Source organism: Bombus flavifrons, chromosome 10 (assembly GCF_040668555.2).
Source record: "Bombus flavifrons isolate JBK064 chromosome 10, iyBomFlav1_principal, whole genome shotgun sequence".
In the NCBI taxonomy this organism is placed as follows: Eukaryota; Metazoa; Arthropoda; class Insecta; order Hymenoptera; family Apidae; genus Bombus; species Bombus flavifrons.
The window spans coordinates 9,892,401-9,910,036 of record NC_138451.1 but is presented as its reverse complement, the minus strand read 5'-3'; the positions used below and the strand labels follow the sequence as shown (position 1 = coordinate 9,910,036).

Here is a 17,636-nt window from a genome sequence, read left to right as displayed (position 1 = left end):
ATTCAAATATTCTGTCTTCGTCGTTCGTAATTCATATCAATCTCTCTCTCTCTTACTCACAAACTAACCTCACTTTTTATCTCGTTTTATCTTACGGCATTTTGCTTAGTGTTATCTTACTCATGCACTACTCCCACTCTTCTCTTCCTCTCACACCACATGCGCGAGCGCGCGGAGCACAAAGTTCTATTATATTTTTCTTGATACACTTTTTTTGGATTTTATTTTTTCTTATTTCTGAGGTTTGATATTTTAACTTCAAGATACTAGACCCCCGCGCGAATTTTGTATGTTTTGTATGCTTACAACGCTGTAATATTATTTCTTATTTTAGCATGATGTATTGTTATTTCCTTATATATATATTTTATTACAAAAGTTAAATTATTAATAATTAACATAATTGCAGTAATATTGAAAACATTAGAAATATTAGTAATTTTATTTATTGTATTTTATAACAATTTAAATAAATTTGAATTAACATTAATAGTAGATTTATTTCAGAGGATTAAAATTAAAAAATGTTGTTGAGTGGTATGATACTGTACATTACGCTATTTATTATTTAATATATTCTATCTAAGCCTTCAACTTCTTTCTTTTTGTCGATATCTCCATTTATAATTATAGAGTTTATTCTTAACATTGTTCTGGGTATTCTGGTAACTGTGAAACAAATAGATGTGTTAAATGGAATAGTTATACAATGTTTTGATTATAGTGTTAATTACGATACTGTTCTTACAATTTAATCTCTTAAACTGTTTTCTTGGTTTCATTCTGAAGTGAGTTATAGTGTGAGACAAAGTCTTTTGGATTACAGTCGCATTAACTGACACCAATTCCTTATTCAGTATGGGTCTTCCAATGAGTGTGAAATCTCTACCACCAACCAATAATACTTTTTCCAATTTTAATTCATCTCCTGGTTGAGGTGGCCAATGACCCTGAATGGCTATAACATCACTTTCCGTGACTTTAAATTGCGTTCCACATAAGTGTATGACCGCAAATAAGCGGCCAACCGAATTAGTAGCTACTTGTCTGTTAATTTCATTGATCACATCTAAAAAGAAGAAGGAAGCTATAAAATTATCTAAATAATATAATTAAGAAATTAAATTGAAAGTACATTTCATTAATATTTCTATATTTATTATATATAATTACCAGCAGCTGCCTTTTCCTTTTCTTTATCATAATTTTCAGGTATTTCTTCTTGATAGCTTGGTTGTGGTTTAAACCAAGGTAAAGTATATCTGATTGCTCGCTTGCGACAGGCATAACCAGCTACTTCTATCTCCCACAATTTTAATCCTGTAATAAATAATGCTTTTTTTTTTGTATTTTACACAAACTTGTTATTTACTTATCCTTAATCGTTAATTTTTATGTTTTGCTAGCATACAAATCAATATATAGTATAATATACAAACATATAATATTGATAATGGTAATAATAATAAATAATCTAATAGGTAAATGTAGTAATACAGTATTTATATTTTATAATAAACAATCGCAGAATGTATAGTTAAAAGAATGATAATTATAAACCATTCAGTATGATGTGGTTTATTAAAAAATTACTACTAACATAACGCTTTATGAAGTACATTAAACAAATTTCAGGTTATATAACCTAAAGTTTCATACAAATAAAGAAGCGAATCCTGTATTACTTTTACGGAAAAAATATTGACAAACCCGGATAATATTGTTTGTTTATCGAAGCAGGAAGAATCCTTCTAATACAGGTATTTGTGGCGAAATTAAATAACCTGCTGAAATTACTGAGTGCCGCCATGATTTTGACTACTCGCTTTAAGTTCGATAACTTAAAAGTTTAAGAATTTGAAAGAACAATATCTAAAATTGTAGACACATTTTATGAAATAAGAAAATAAATATAATAAAAGAGAATAGAAATATCTTTCTCAATAAAAGATATAAAAATAAAATATAATTATAGGAAACCGCGGCAAAATTTTAAATAGCAACTTTTAGTATATACATATATTTTTATCCGAAACATTTCTTCTCTGTCGAAATTAGAATATTTACATAAAAGAAATGATCGTTAATGACACATTATACAAATATTGTAATCTATAACGTCTTTTCCGTGAAATTTTTCATATAATACAAGTTGTCAGTGTTATAGTTGACGTATAATTTTAAAATGATATTTTGCACATGTGGAAGAAATGTAGTATTTTTGTTGATTTGGTTGTAGTTCCGGTTGGAACTAGTATGTGAAGAGATGTCGTACATGTTGGCGAACAGTTACTTGTTATGGTTAGCCATTGTGTTTTGAGGCATCGATGACTGTTGAAGTATTATAATCATTCTTAGTGTTCCCAATAATTCGGCCACGTCGAATTATGCAGTTTTATAAAGAAAAGCTTCTGTCACCTGGACAACTGAAACGTCTCAGTGAGCATAAGTACAGCTGTACGACGAACAGTCTTTTGGATGGATTTCTTCAACCCTGGTGGGACTGGCTTGTTAGCAAGGTTCCACTTTGGCTTGCACCAAATTTAATCACCATTGTGGGACTGATTGTCAACATCGCGACTACTTTGATCCTTGTATATTATAGTCCAGATGCTAAAACCGAGGTATCGTCTACATAACCTATTTTTCGTACTTACACATCATATCCTGGATGACAGTGTAAAAGGTTGTGAACTTGAAAATTTGATACATATTCGATATAAATGTAAAAAATAGAATTGTCAACTTTTACAGTTTTACATAAAATCATTCGTTAGAAGAAAATTTTGTATGTAATGGAGTATGACTGTGTATGTGATGTTTGTACAAAAAATCTGTACTTATGAAAACAACATTTTTTTAAATGTTGTTTAATTTTTTTAAATATCTATTTATTACTTTAATATGTAGATATAGTATTACTTTAATATATAGATATAATATTACTTTAATATTTTAGGCACCTAGGTGGGCTTGTTTTTTATGCGCACTTGGTTTGTTCATTTATCAAAGTTTAGATGCCATAGATGGCAAACAAGCCAGAAGAACAGGAACTTCAACACCACTGGGTGAATTATTTGATCATGGGTGTGACTCCATATCAACCGGTATGTTGCTTAAGTTGATAAAGTCAATTTGACCTTTAACTTATTATGTTAAAAATCCATATTAAAACTAAATATAGTACCTCTATAAAATAGTGTGGAAAAAAATCTCTTTTATATTTTATATTACATGACAATGTTAAATTTCTGTTATAATGAATGAAAAATTGTGTTTTTATTTTTCCAGTGTTTATTGCTCTATCAGCGTGTATAGCAGTACAATTAGGATATTATCCAACATGGATGTTTTTCCAATGCTTTTGTGCCATGACACTTTTTTATTGTGCACATTGGCAGACATATGTTTCAGGTAAGAAGTTTATAGATATTAATAAGGATGATTTTATTAAATTTATTTATTTCACAATGTCATTGTTTTTAAATAGGTTCTTTAAGATTTGGCAAAGTGGATGTCACAGAAGCACAATTTACTATTATAATGATTCACCTTATTTCTGCAATTTTTGGGCCACAAGTATGGATGATAGAGGTTGTATCTATTTTAATAATTCTAATTTTACACTTATATAACTTTAGAATATCTCATGTCAATCAACAAAATTACCTGATGTAATTTAGGAAACATGTTATGTTTAAAATGTTTCATTAATTTATTCATTAACGATTTAAGAGACGTACAGGTTACATAATTAGAATATCTTATGTCAATTAATAAAACATTATAACTTTAATGTTATACTTATATGTTATACTGGTTGACTAATTGGTTTACCAATTTTTTGAGATACACAAATTATATAATTAAGTAACTGATTGTCATAAGATATTTTTTCTTTCCTTATTTTTAGTTTTTCAAACAAATATAAGCTTGTTTAGTATTAAGATTATTTAGTCACAGAAACTCGTTCTTAAGGCATAGTATCAGATTTTACAGTAAATTTAGGGGGCTTGTAGATATTCTGCATAATTACATTTAAAAACTTTCAGTATTATAAACTTTTATAAGATATTAGGAACCCAAATATTGAATCTCTTTTTTGAGTACACTATATTATCATTTATTCATATTAAGTTCACCATGATTTTTCATTCAAACCTTCATCAAATGTTATTTTCTACTTTTCTTATTATCTGTCTCATAATTTTCTCATGTTATATACATTATTATGCCATATATATATATATATATATATAAAATATAAGGATATCATTATATGTGTATGTGTTATATTTGTTTATGTATTTTCGATTCATTTCGTCAATTTATGCACTGGATAAAGGACGAATAGTAATTGAACAAATTGTAATAGTTAAAAAGTTAACTAATTACTCAATTTCTAATCTAACTGAAGATTTTCACTTTATGAATTAATGATTTTTTTATATAAGGAAAGACTAACGTTTCTAGTGAGTTCTGCATTTTTATCTCAAGACTCATGTTTATAAAAAATTTGAGAATACCTTTGCATGAGTCTAACGAGATTATTTCTTACAGATACCATACATAGATGGTTTTATGTTTAAGTATTTAATAGGAGTTATGACAGTAATTTGTGCAATGGCAAACTTATATTTCATCTTTTCGGTGATTTTCACCGGAGGAGTGGGCAAGAATGGTTCAACTGTGGCTGTAAGTTAGTCAATTAGACTTTTGTTTTTGGAAGTATGGAAATGGGAGCAGCATGGCATGAGGAGCAGCGCTGAAATTACCTTTTTTGCTATGAAACTTATTGTAACATGCATTTTATTTCCAAATTTCTTACTCATTTGTTTCCCTTCATCCAATTCTTTCTTACTTTCCTGCATCACATTGTTATTCATCATAAGTGCATCATAACTTACATTTGTACTTACAATTGTCCATCAAATTCATTCATATAGAGAATATATTAAAAGGTATTAGTAAAATTTATGATATAATAGAGAAATAATATTTAGAATATATTCCTGTACTGTGCAAGGCTATGTGTAAAAATTCAACTTACTTTTAATACTTGGAATTATGCTTTTGAAACAATTTCTATCAAAAAATGTTCAATAAATAATAATAAAATATTAGATAATATAATTTAGGTATATAAATTTATCATTATACTATGTAAATGCCTTAAAATTAATATATACTTTTAAAATAATGAGATATAGTTTAACACTAGAAAAATTTACATTAACTCCAAACAGTAAGCACACACATAAGTATGTAATTTAATATAAAATTTGTACTTTGTATCATGATCATAATTCATTGGTTCAAAATGTAATTTTTCATCTCAATTATCAGTTAAATTATTATAACGTAAATATTTAGAAATGCAGGTAGGAAATTGAGTAAAAAAGCAGCTCCTTCGTGCCTGATGTTTTAATTTATTATTATCTCATGTACTGTAATGGGCCACAAGTGGAACTAGCTCATATTGAAAAAAATTGAGAGTTACATAGAATAAATGTAAGATACAGAGTAAACTTAGGTTAAATTTTAATTGCATTTCTGCAATTTTTATAACGAGCGAGATTTTATGCGTTTGTTTAGATACCAGTGCTTGGTGTAGGCACAATCAGTAACTACGTAGCAGTATTCTTTTATGCAGGCTACATTCATGTATTCCTTGAATTCTGTAAAGTCTTTGAATCTGGTGGGATTGGAAAGAATGGTTCCACAATTGCAGTAAGTTTCAAAAATATAAACTCATCAGTTGTATATATGTAAATTTTCCATCATTAGCATAGTAATCAGATCTTTCTTCTTTTATATTGCTTGCCTATCTAGATCATTCAGTTATTGCTATCCATGTTAAAGGACAATTTCTGCATTACTAAATCTTATTTAATAATCTATATGCACATTACTTTACTACAATAAGAAATTCTTGTATGGTGTGCAGGCTATGAAGAAATACAGCTTATGTTTTAATATTATCTCCAAATGTAATCTCTCTTATGCAAATTTACCTTTCATTTTATTTAGGTGCTTACTAGCTATGGAGTTTTGCTATTTTAATGTAAACAAATAATTATCTGTGTTGAATAGTGATCATATTATCTTTACATTAAATTAAAAAAATAAAGTTTTTAGAAGAAAAGTGATATTCATGAGAAAGAGTATGTCAATATTTTGTTAGATGTAAGAACTTTAAAATAGATTTATTTTTTTTGTTTTTTATTAAATTAAAAAACGAACAAATATTTTATATAAAATTAAAAATACAAAACCTTTAATTAAATGATTTTAACACCTTGTGAAATCACACAAATTGCTTAATGTATATGTGTTTTGAAGATTTGAAATTGTTTCAAAAGCAAGAAGTTCTCATCGGTATGTAATGAAATATGCTAGAGATGTGTTTAAAAGTAACTAATAAAAAGGTTTTTCGTGTCGCTTGCACAGTTGCCATACACTGGCACAGAGGTCAAGGTGTTTCCATTATGGGCTGCTGTGGGCATCGCTATTTTACTTGCACAGAGCAGCATATCCGTCATTCTTGCCGGTGGTGTCGGAAAAAATGGCTCCACCGTCGCAGTAAGTCAGTTCAAAAGTAATAAAATAATTGTGTAGTGCACTTTGCATTTTATTTTGATTTAGGCCCATGTTATAAAGGAGTACCTGCTCTCTTACGTATAAAAATCTTTGCATATATAATATATTAACATAAAACATCAACTATCTTGATCATTATTACTTATTATATATTGTCTGATGTATTCGAAATTATAATGTTAAAAACATTTGTTATCTTTAATCAAATTAAAAAATTAAAATTTAATTAATATGCTATTATGAGATTGCAGCACAGGACGAATATTCAATATAATTTATTGTGTCATTTGTGTGGGTCTAAAATTTGCAAGAGCATCACACAGAACTGTTTACTGTATTTTTATTTCCACTCTGGTTAACACCTTTTCCTAAATATTTAAGAATCTGTATTGATATCCCATACATATTTTCTTCTTTTTAATATTCCCATCCATTGACTACTCCTTTCCAAATACCATTTTAAGAAATTGCATGGATCCTTAGAAGTATATAATTTTATATAATTAATATAATAATTTTAGTTACTACATATATGCTTCTTTGTAAACTAACTTAGTGACTCTTTATGTACTTAGATGATTTTGATAATTAGTATAACAATCTCAGTTACTATATGTTTTACTGCAACTAACTCTACATGAACTCTAAATAACTTTGCATTTACTATGTGTGTTAAACCTAGGATCTGTCATTGTAATGTATTATGTTTCTTACTTTCATTTTTATATTTATTAATGTCTAATAGGATTTTATGTAGTCATATTGTAAACATATAGATGCTTTTTTAGCGTTTATAAAGGTTTGCATTTTACATTTGAATATACAAGTTGGACTATTGGTCCATCATATATAGCATGTAGCTTTATAATAAAGATGTAACATTTTAATTAAGTATATATTATAGAAATAAAATTTTAGTAAAAAGTATAGTACTTGATGTTTCCATATAAAGCATATTTATATATTGTTCCTTTTATTAGAGATTGCATATTTTTAAGTAATCTTTATACTGTTTATTATCGAATACTTAAACATTAAATTATAGGTACATATTTCATTTATAAAAATATATTACATGTTCAAATATTTTTCTTGTACATTTATTGACCACTGATGTCTTCATAATATTTATTCCATTTCAGGGAACATCAGTTTTATCTCCAATTATTCCATTTAGTTTCGTGGTAGTACCAGCTTTTATAATTTATAGAAAAAGTGCAGAGCACGTTTATGAAAATCATCCTGCATTGTATATACTTGCATTTGGAATGGTTGCAGCTAAAGTTACAAATCGACTGGTGGTATGTATATCAACAACTTAAATATCGATCATTTTATTCAATTTTTATGTTCTATATTCCATAGTATTGTTATTTATTATAGGTTGCTCATATGACAAAAAATGAAATGGAATATTTAGACAGTTCATTGATTGGACCAGCAATGCTGTTCTTAAATCAGTATTTCAATTTTTTTATCAAAGAATATTATGTTCTATGGTTGTGTTTTGTAAGTCTTTTTTGCATAAATTTTATTGAACTTTTTTGAAATATCATTTTTATACATTTTACAATTATATGTGCTTTTAGATTTGGGTTACTCTGGATTTACTACGGTATAATACTCAAATTTGCCTTGAAATTTGCGATTATATGAAGATCAAATTATTTAGGATACCACTAGGAGATCATCGAACTAGTCTGGTTTCTAACACAGCTGAGAAAAATGGTACTAACAGGTCCCAACGTAATAGATTGCAAAAGAAACATCATTAGGATTTATTTGTGATAATAAATGCGCTGTATGGTTCATTTTTTGTATAAAGGAGAGTTAACAATATAAGAAAATATAGAGATTTGATAAATTTTGTTATATCACAATTGTATATATAATCAAAGTTCAGAATAGTACAGTTCATTTATTATCACATTAATTTCTAATCGCCGCATCTGATTAGTATTGAACATAAATAAAAGGTCTCATCAACATGTTGGTTAAAAGTTTCTCACTGCTTGCCATCGATTGCAATCAGTTTGTTATCGACGAAAAAAGAATATATCATCATGTACCTAGTGATCAGAGTTACGATTAAAATCGGTAAAATCAATAAGATACATGAAACAATACAATATAAATACAGGAAGTGATATATAACTATTATTAAAGAAAAATAGAAAAAAGACATGACATAAACTTTAAGTAACTTTATATTATTGTTATAAGTATTATAGCAATTTAATTAAATCAGTGAATGTGAATGATTTATTCAACTTTTATTTATTAATAACTGTATGAAGTTTGTTTGGGAATGACGCAATTATAACGAACATTTGTTCTTTTTGCTGACCTTTAGATTACAAGAAAAATTTTTGAAGATAAACGAATTTAGAGAAGACGTTTTAGACGAATTTAGAGAAGTTTTTATTTATAATCATTAAAAAGAAAATGAAATTACCTGGTTGTTTTTTCTTAGAGGTTGTGTTTAATGATATTGGTTATTTTTCGATTGGAGTACTATAGTCATGATCTCATATAGAATATATTAGTAGTTCATTTACATGTTTGAAATTAAAGGACAGATAATTATTTTTTTTTTAAATTACAAATCTAATTTAAAAATAACATATATATACGTAATTATATAATACGAATATTCCGATATTTCCATAGTCAATTACAAAATGTTTATAGTATAAGTAAACTACCAAAGATAGTTCATTTGAGCTAAAACGATTCAATCTATGATTTATCTTATTCTTTTTTAACAATTTTAATTTTATATCATTCAAAAATTGTAAGGAATTGATGGAATGTTACTGACTAATCATTTTGTGTTTTGAAATATTTTTTTTTTAGTAAACATCGGTTTCTAACGAGTAAGGAACTATACAAGGAAAGGTACATAGCACAGGAAATATGCATATTGCTCAAGCAGTATGTAAATTAATATAATCTATTCTTAATTTACAATGATTTACATTCAGCTCAGGTCCATGGCCTTAATATGCGCTTATGATTGCAACTGTATGAGATAGTTTTCCAGGTAGAAGACAAAATAGCTGAATAATTTTTATTTAAGATGATTCTGCGTATATATTCTTATATTTATTTAGCGTAGCGCGTTTTTCGTGGTAAAATCTCTTTTGTTTACAAGACGTATAATATATAGATTCAACAATATCAATTATAAAAGATAATAATGCTTTAAACAGAAATTGTTGCTAACTATGTGCAGTAAATATACATATTTAGATTTTTAATACATTGTAATCTTTATAACTATTGGAAAGCAAATTTTTTATATAAATGTGCATCACATAATAAGGAATGGATCATATAATTTCGAAACTAATTACAGTATAGATCATTAAAAGTTATCTTAACAGTTATTTAAAGTATATTAATTAAACAGAAAGATCTTAGATCAGTGATATATCTATTATAAAATTTGTGACGAGTAAAAAGTTGTGAAGATTAGTGATATATCTTTAAAATATAAACACGTATTCTTTCACTACATTGTATTTTAAGAAATATCCGAAGCTGTTCAAGAAATGGTTTCTTTACAAACATAGTTACGAGCAATCTAATTACTGTGCATGAGAAGTTGTGCAAGGAAATTACCGTTTAGTTCAAACGTTTCATTATAGAGTATTACAATTATATAATTCTGTTGTTTTACAAAAGTTTTGAATTTTTACAAGATCATTTGAGATTTTCAGAATGACAATATTTCAATGAGACTTTCCTGCAACATTGCCTGATAAAATAAATAATGTATCTAATAATCTAATGTAACGTATCTTGGTTTTTGTTCACAAAATGTAATATACTTTCCTGATAAATAATTTTCGTATCACATGCTATCTTTTATTTGTGCGTTTTCATTGAACAAAGCTTGATGTAATGGTCAAAATCTTTGGAGTTACGTTCCCATTCTCCTATCTTCAGATTTAATCCGTGTTAATCCTTCCAAAATGGCTTGCAAAGGTGATTCTTTCAAATAAATTCTAAATCTTGCTTTCTAAATAAAAAACATACCATTATAATTTTCAAAATATTAATTCGCATGCTGCATTATTCTATTTTATTTTAAATGTTTGTATTGTTTCTTGTAAATTTTATAGTAGCACATTAACAATACCTAAATTTGTACCTTTGCAATTATATTAACCAACAATAGCTTGAGAAATTGTTTTTGCATTGAATCGCATTGTTAACATTTAGCATGTTTGTGGAACTTTTACACAAGCCCACATTATATCAATTCACTAATTGATAGTATACAAAATCATATCGTTTATAATTTCATTTTGTGAATAATACCTAATACCTATTTTCTCATATAGCAAAATATTAATTAAAAAGTACGATAAAATAATGCGATAAACACATTATTCAATATTAAAATATATGAAGAACTAGTATCGTTTTAATATCTTATTTATGTTTTAACATTTTATTTTCTATATGATAAGTTGTAATAATATGAGATATAGATACAAACATTATGAGGTACGTAATAAAGCAAGTAGAGAATTGAAGCATGTGAAGATTGCATTTGCATGACTCTGCTTGTTTGCTTGGTCCTAACGCCTTGTCGAACGCGTTCAGGATGTTGTACGATATCTTTAACATTTTCATTTATATAACACAAACCATTTCTATAGTAACTGTACAAACTATAAGAAATCAAGAAAAAAACTTCTGAACACGGTCGTTGATTGATATACATATGTATATACGAAATGCTGCCAAGTATGAAGAGGGAAAGGTTTTTGGCAACTCTGTGCTACTTTATCTCACTTTTATCAAAAATACAAGTGTAGAACTGATTACGATATCTTTTCAATCAAAATTTCTCTCATTGATTGCCGAGCCTTAGTGAATATTAATGTAATGCGTGGTCTGTTACAATATTGGGCATAATATTTATTTAATATTAGGCAGTGTTATAATGTGTTACTATATTTAGTATAACATGTTAATCAAGTATGTGCGAATAACAAATTTTAATATTTTTATAGTTTGCTATATTTTAATAATTTTAAGTATAGTAATTATTTTAATGGTTTTACACTATTCTAACTACTTATGTCTTATGTTTTGTATACCACTGCAATTTGGATTTATATTTTAGATATATTTTTTAAATTATAGATAACAGATGCAAAACATCTAAAAGAAGATTTTACGTTTCTTTAAATTATTCACATTGTAACAAGATATTCGCACATGCAGAACGTCAATGTACTTTATTCGTTGGTATGCATGAATAGTTCTGTTCACAGTTCGCGCGATGGTGGAACAAGAGCCTCTGTTAGACGAGGATTATCATCATGGATCTGATACTACCCTCGACCTATGACGGTTGAAATTCATCAGCGTAAAGATAATTATTTCGAAATGCAGGGTTACGTAAAACTTTCTTTGCAACTTTTATCATTACTCTTTCATTGCCCATTAACAAGTACAAATACTAGTCTCTTTCTAGAATGAAAATTAATGTATTATATTGTACATTAGCAGTACTACAGTTTCACGTGGCCTTGATACCCATCTTGAATCATAATTTTATTATGAAATTTGAGATGCTGGATAAAGGAAAGAGTATAGCTTATATAGCAGAATGAAGCAGGGTAGTTACATTATAGAAAGTGAAGTTTAAGTAGAAGAGAAAGTTTAACCCTTAAAAGCTATTATCGAAATTTCATTTTAGTACTTCTGTATTTTAATTTACATGAGCAAAATTTCACATATTGTTTATTTTTGAAATTAACAAATTACCATTGAATATTGGATGAAAAATAGACATTGTTGCAATGCTATCATACGATAGTATTAAAATAAAATTCGCACAGCATGAAATTTCATATGTATTAGCCTGTAAGGGTTAAAGAGAGTTTCTTTCGCGTGGTCCTCTTAAATTAAAAATAAAAATTTTAATTTTATTGATAAGTGTGTCGTATTGTACGAAACTGTTTGGTTCAAAGATTTTCGATGAAGTAAGATAAGAGTATTTCCTGTGATAGTTTTATAGAGAGACAGCGAAGTACATTTTCATTGTTGATGGTCAAACAACGAAAGACTATAGTTATTCCTACAGAGCCGGAGACATTTCGAATTGTAAGATAAGATTCATGTATTATTGGTAACGTTTAAAAATTCGTACAATTTTATAGAAAGATATAGAAAGGATAGAAGAACTTAAAGAAAGTAGACTAGCTTTCTTTTTAAAGAAAAATTGTTAAAAACAATTCTAAAGTGGATAAGGTGAACATTTTTTAATGTTGTCAGGATGAAATAGCATTTAACACTAGCACACTAGCGTAACAAAGAGATACTTGTTCATTTTTACCAGTTGTACGACTTCCAGTCTTTATCAACATTTTTGTGATCTCTTAAATGGAGATGATAGTCGAATTATTTAACTAAAATATTAACGATGTCACAAATGTTAGAGAAAAGAAATAAGAAGGATAATAATAATAGAAATAAGTTTGTATAAATAAACAATTTGTAATATATTTATTTAATAAGAAGTAAGATATGAAATTTTACCAGATTTAATTTTAAGTTAATGTTAAGTTCAAAGAAAAGTTATAGGTATTAATTATATGGCAAATTATATCAGAAGTTTTATGTTTATAGATTCTATATACTGTAAACTGCGATCATTGTAATTTATGCGAGCAAATAAAATTTTAATTGCCATTATGTTACTTTCTTATGTTTTTTTTTTTTTTCGTTTCGTCGATGAATTTTCATCAATGTCTGGTGAAATGAATTTTGTCGAATCGTTGAGAATATTTTCTCGCGTTCGAAAGTGGAACAAATTCGAATAACGATTAAAAACTGGTTCAACCCTCGCGCCGGAAACTGGGCCAGGAGTAATCACTATTTCCCGGGAATTCGGTCACCCATAGTATTTCATGATGCCTTGTAAAAATATCCTTGGGATAATCCTTGCAGGAATGTAATTTATTATAATAATTTACCACCTACGATCTAATATATATTGCAGTTGAATATTTATTTAGAAAATCCATTTGTAATTTACTTTGCAATGACAAATGAAAAAAGGAAGCAAAGAATGCTTATGAAGATACATATAAATATTATTTTCCCATTTTATCGATAATAATTTTTTTATTCACTGTAATTCAATAATTATCTAAAATCTATTTTACAACAACTTCGAAAAATTTCGGGGAATTGGGAGATTCGTTTACGCAGCTTATTGGCAAATGAAATATTAAAATAGCTATTTATATAAATTTGAATTTTTCTCGATAAGTATGTTAAATCCTTTTACTTAAATTTATAAAAATGTCTCATTGATTTTTTCTGTTTGTATATCTCCAATCTTCATTCTAATAACGTTTTATTCGCCATTTATTCATTGGGAATCATATTTTATCTGATAGTACTATATCTTTGCGAGACACTCTGTATAGCATGTTAGGCAATGTTACATTACGTAGTAGTGCGATATTGATCAATCAGATGGCACGTAACGTGTCCCTTGATCCCTAGGTGTATACTTTCTGTGGGCCAGCAAAAACGTTAGGGAAGTAAAATAAATGCTCGTACCATGCCGCAACAATGAAATGCATAATCAATGAAAGTGCATTACGTTCTCACATCTTAGCTCTTTAGTGGTTCGTTTTCTCTCTTCTCCGCTTTTCACAGAGTCCGAAGACCTCGAAATTTCGTGACCGAGCTACGTATCACCTCCTACCCTTGTTCGTCTATTCGACCTGGGCCACGTTCTGAGACGTTTCCCCTTCCCTAATACCAAACCCACAGGAACGTAATATTCTCTTCAAGGATCCTTGGTGTTCTTAAATTCAATCATGGCTGCATTCTAATGAGATTATGAGACTTTCAATCAAGTTTGAGGGAGTCCAAACCTGTTTCACGGTGAAATTAATTAAAGCAGTAATGGTAAATAAATGGTTTTACGGGTTATCGTAAATGTTGGGCAAATTGTGTTGCGAATTGAAATTTAGCAATGAAAGAGTTTTCTGTAAATTTTCGATGATAGTTTCATTCGTTCGGTAGTAAATTACAGATGCTTCATGTGGCGTTATATTGTTTTGTTAATTCTGTGAGTTACGTAGTTAGTATTGTTTTACTTTTAGTATGGTTCAGCTTTTAATAACGAATTGGTAGTAAATTAATTCCATTTATTTATCATTGAACTATATGAGTTTTGTTCTTCCCCCAAAATGATTCGATTTTTTTATACAAACATTTTTTATAAAGTGGCATATCCTTTTTTGGATATACTACTGGTGAATGTATGCGCATGCGTGTCGAACGATAGGGGTAGTAAGTAGAAAAGTCGAAGTTACGATCGACGAGAATCAGTCTGCCTTCGGCGACGTTCGAGCGTCCATTCATTATGATAGTATTTTAGATTCGATAGTAAATAGACTTTACACGTCTTTATGATTTAACAATAGCTTAAACTGGCAATAAAATGTTTCACCTAATCATACGATCTTTAAAAAAATCATTTATGTACTTCCACAAAAATAAATGAATAATAATAACTCTTCTATTACTATTATTACGAATACATAATAATTATTCTAATAGCATCATTAATAATTACAATATGAATCATTTCACAATCCCAAGCAATACCACAGTAATACTACACACCATTATACACAAAGACAAAAGATATCTTCTTCTTTAATGCATCAAACGTCCATTATTTTATATTCAACTTTCTTTTTTCTGGTCTCTAGATAAAGATACCTTTGAACTGACAATTGAACGGATTGCTCCACGTAACCTTCTTAAGCAGTTTGAATAAAATTTAATCCAGTTAATATCGACTATCGTTTAGTTTCGCATAAAGGATTCCTGTTGAATTTTTAAATTCTACAGTGACGGATAAAAGAAAATTTTAAATTGATATGCTTATTGTTAATAACTTTTGTACTGAAAATTTTTTATCACATTGATAACTGGTATACTATATTCATTAATTGTTCCTATCAAATATAAATCCATTTTGTAAAATGGTGCTTTCTTTTTTATTTTTCATGGTGCATTTTTATATCTCTTGTTTTGTAAATTTTCTTTTGTCCGCCACGGTACGTCCCTGTTCCTCTACCACCTCCACTTTTCCCGAACATCCAGCTAAGTCTGTCAGCAGCGTTATTGATCCAGCTGGTAACAGACCGCGTCTATGCAATGAGGCCATCTATTCCCGAGAATCGTATATGTATATGGGCTCGCTGGGCCAAGCGTTCAGGATAACCATTCAGAAGGTGCTAACGTCGTATTACGTAGACGGCGACATTGCTTACGTAGACCGTAATCATATTAGGCTTACCCACGCCTGTTTCTAGGTTTTATATGGTTACAGTTGACAGCCTTCTCCAGGTGCGACTCTTTCTTCTGACAATTCGGCTTTTTCACGGACATAAATCTCTCTTGTTGTTTTCAGTGGGAGAATTTCGAAATGTATATAATTAGAGAGTAGGAGAATTATTGTTATAATGCTAAAAATTTAGAATCAAATATACTTGAATATAAAAAAAAGTAAGGTAATTTTATATCCTAACCTCTTAGGTAACAATGTATTATCACAAATTTTTATTTTCTAAGTCACTCTGTTATCTATTCCCTGCAAAGCTTATTAAATAACAATCACCTTTAAAAGTATTCCTTACTTTACGATCTCGGAGAAATTCTAAAAAAGATATCAATGTCGTTTCCACATTTTTATAGTGAAATGAAATACGGCTCCAATTCCACGTGCATATACGTAAAACTATCGTAATGTTCACATTCATTTTCTAATCTTTATTTTTAAGAGAAATTTAACCATTTCAATATACTTTCCCAGTACAAGTACAATGGTTACAAAAAATATTGTCACACTAGTACATTTCTTACAATATTTCCACATTGAGTAATTAGGTACAAGTAAATATATTAAATTTCGTACCATTCTGTAGCACTTTCGTATGGCTGCAAAAATTTCATATTATGAAAATGATATGTATAGAGCATGATAAAAAAAACTGTTTTATTAAGAAATAAGTGTACGTAGCCAGCGTACTTAAAGTTTCTTTATGATAAAACAATTGTGCTGACTTGTGAACGAGCGTTTAATTGACCTAGAGCGACTGAAAGGGGTCCCGGTGTTCCATTATGTACCGGCAACAATCAAATTTCGAAACTATTAACAGGCATTGAAACGGGCACGTACACGCGGTCTGATGCACGCGTGTGTACGCGTCTAGGTGAAGGATAAGTGCATTAGACGAGGTCTGATAAGCTGGTGTGCGCGTGTGCATAGTAAAAGTCGGGAGGAACAGTAGCGGCAATTAACTTGCCAGCTGGTAGGCTATAAAAAGCGCAATTTCATCCAGCTCGTTGCAATGTAACCGATAATTACAAAAATTTGTACTTCTTATCGGTCCTTCGTTTGTTTCTTCGTTTCAATTTTTTAGTTCATTATACTTTTCTCTCTTCATTTTGAAATGTATTTTATTTGTCGTATATATCATATAATATGTAACATTATAATATTACAAATAAACTTTCTCAATATATATCAATATATATATATATATATATATATATATATCAATAATTTCAAACTTTATTAAAATGTTATAATAAAAATACGAAAAATACGAAGAAGTAATAAATTGTATAATTAAGAATTCTTCTAATAAGAGACGCCGAAGGAAAAAAGAATGAACGCTATTGTGTGTTTCATTATTATTAAATAATTGCATATTATAACGGTGGAATGGATAAATGAAAAATTGATTCTAGAGTGAGCTGTTTCGAAGAAAGGATAATAACAAAAATTCCTTTTAATTATTTAAGAAACATATACAAGTGTTAGGTAATGTATTGATACTGTATTGATTTATTGAGTGTATTGATTTAGAATTTTTTGCTTTTAGAGATAGAAGAGACAAGGAGAAGAAACGAGAAGCGAGATGAAAAGAAGAGAAGAAAGTGTGGTGAAAAGTGTTTGCTTCTATCGTAGAAGGGCG

General features: G+C 28.5%; 2 protein-coding genes and 1 long non-coding RNA gene across 8 annotated transcripts in view; 1 reads left to right on the top strand and 2 right to left on the bottom strand.

Moving 5' to 3' along the window:
* Positions 1-423: 423 nt before the first annotated feature.
* On the bottom strand, positions 424-1,865 carry mRpL21 (mitochondrial ribosomal protein L21). Its single transcript, XM_069121501.1, has 4 exons — positions 1,711-1,865; positions 1,174-1,320; positions 749-1,069; positions 424-669 (listed from the first exon to the last, which is right to left on the bottom strand). The coding sequence occupies exons 1-4, from the start codon at positions 1,808-1,810 to the stop codon at positions 569-571; spliced, it is 669 nt and encodes a 222-aa protein (XP_068977602.1). The 5' UTR covers positions 1,811-1,865; the 3' UTR covers positions 424-568.
* A 372-nt stretch (positions 1,866-2,237) lies between these two features.
* On the top strand, positions 2,238-12,844 carry bbc (choline/ethanolaminephosphotransferase 1 bbc). Of its 6 annotated transcripts, XM_069121473.1 has the most exons (11): positions 2,238-2,624; positions 2,960-3,107; positions 3,292-3,414; positions 3,491-3,594; positions 4,561-4,695; positions 5,596-5,730; positions 6,451-6,582; positions 7,743-7,901; positions 7,984-8,109; positions 8,190-8,328; positions 11,892-12,844. In XM_069121473.1, the coding sequence occupies exons 1-11, from the start codon at positions 2,388-2,390 to the stop codon at positions 11,966-11,968; spliced, it is 1,515 nt and encodes a 504-aa protein (XP_068977574.1). In that variant the 5' UTR covers positions 2,238-2,387; the 3' UTR covers positions 11,969-12,844. The 6 variants fall into 6 exon arrangements, with proteins under 6 accessions (XP_068977574.1, XP_068977568.1, XP_068977569.1 ...); XM_069121467.1 differs by lacking the exon at positions 4,561-4,695; XM_069121468.1 differs by lacking the exons at positions 4,561-4,695; positions 11,892-12,844 and adding an exon at positions 9,457-10,459 and having other exon boundaries at positions 2,239-2,624.
* LOC138183949 (uncharacterized) overlaps positions 10,048-17,636 on the bottom strand; it is a 21,595-nt gene continuing 14,006 nt past the window's right edge. Inside the window, exon 2 of the long non-coding RNA XR_011174203.1 lies at positions 10,048-10,624. This is a non-coding gene — a long non-coding RNA (uncharacterized LOC138183949). The remainder of the gene's footprint in view (positions 10,625-17,636) is intronic.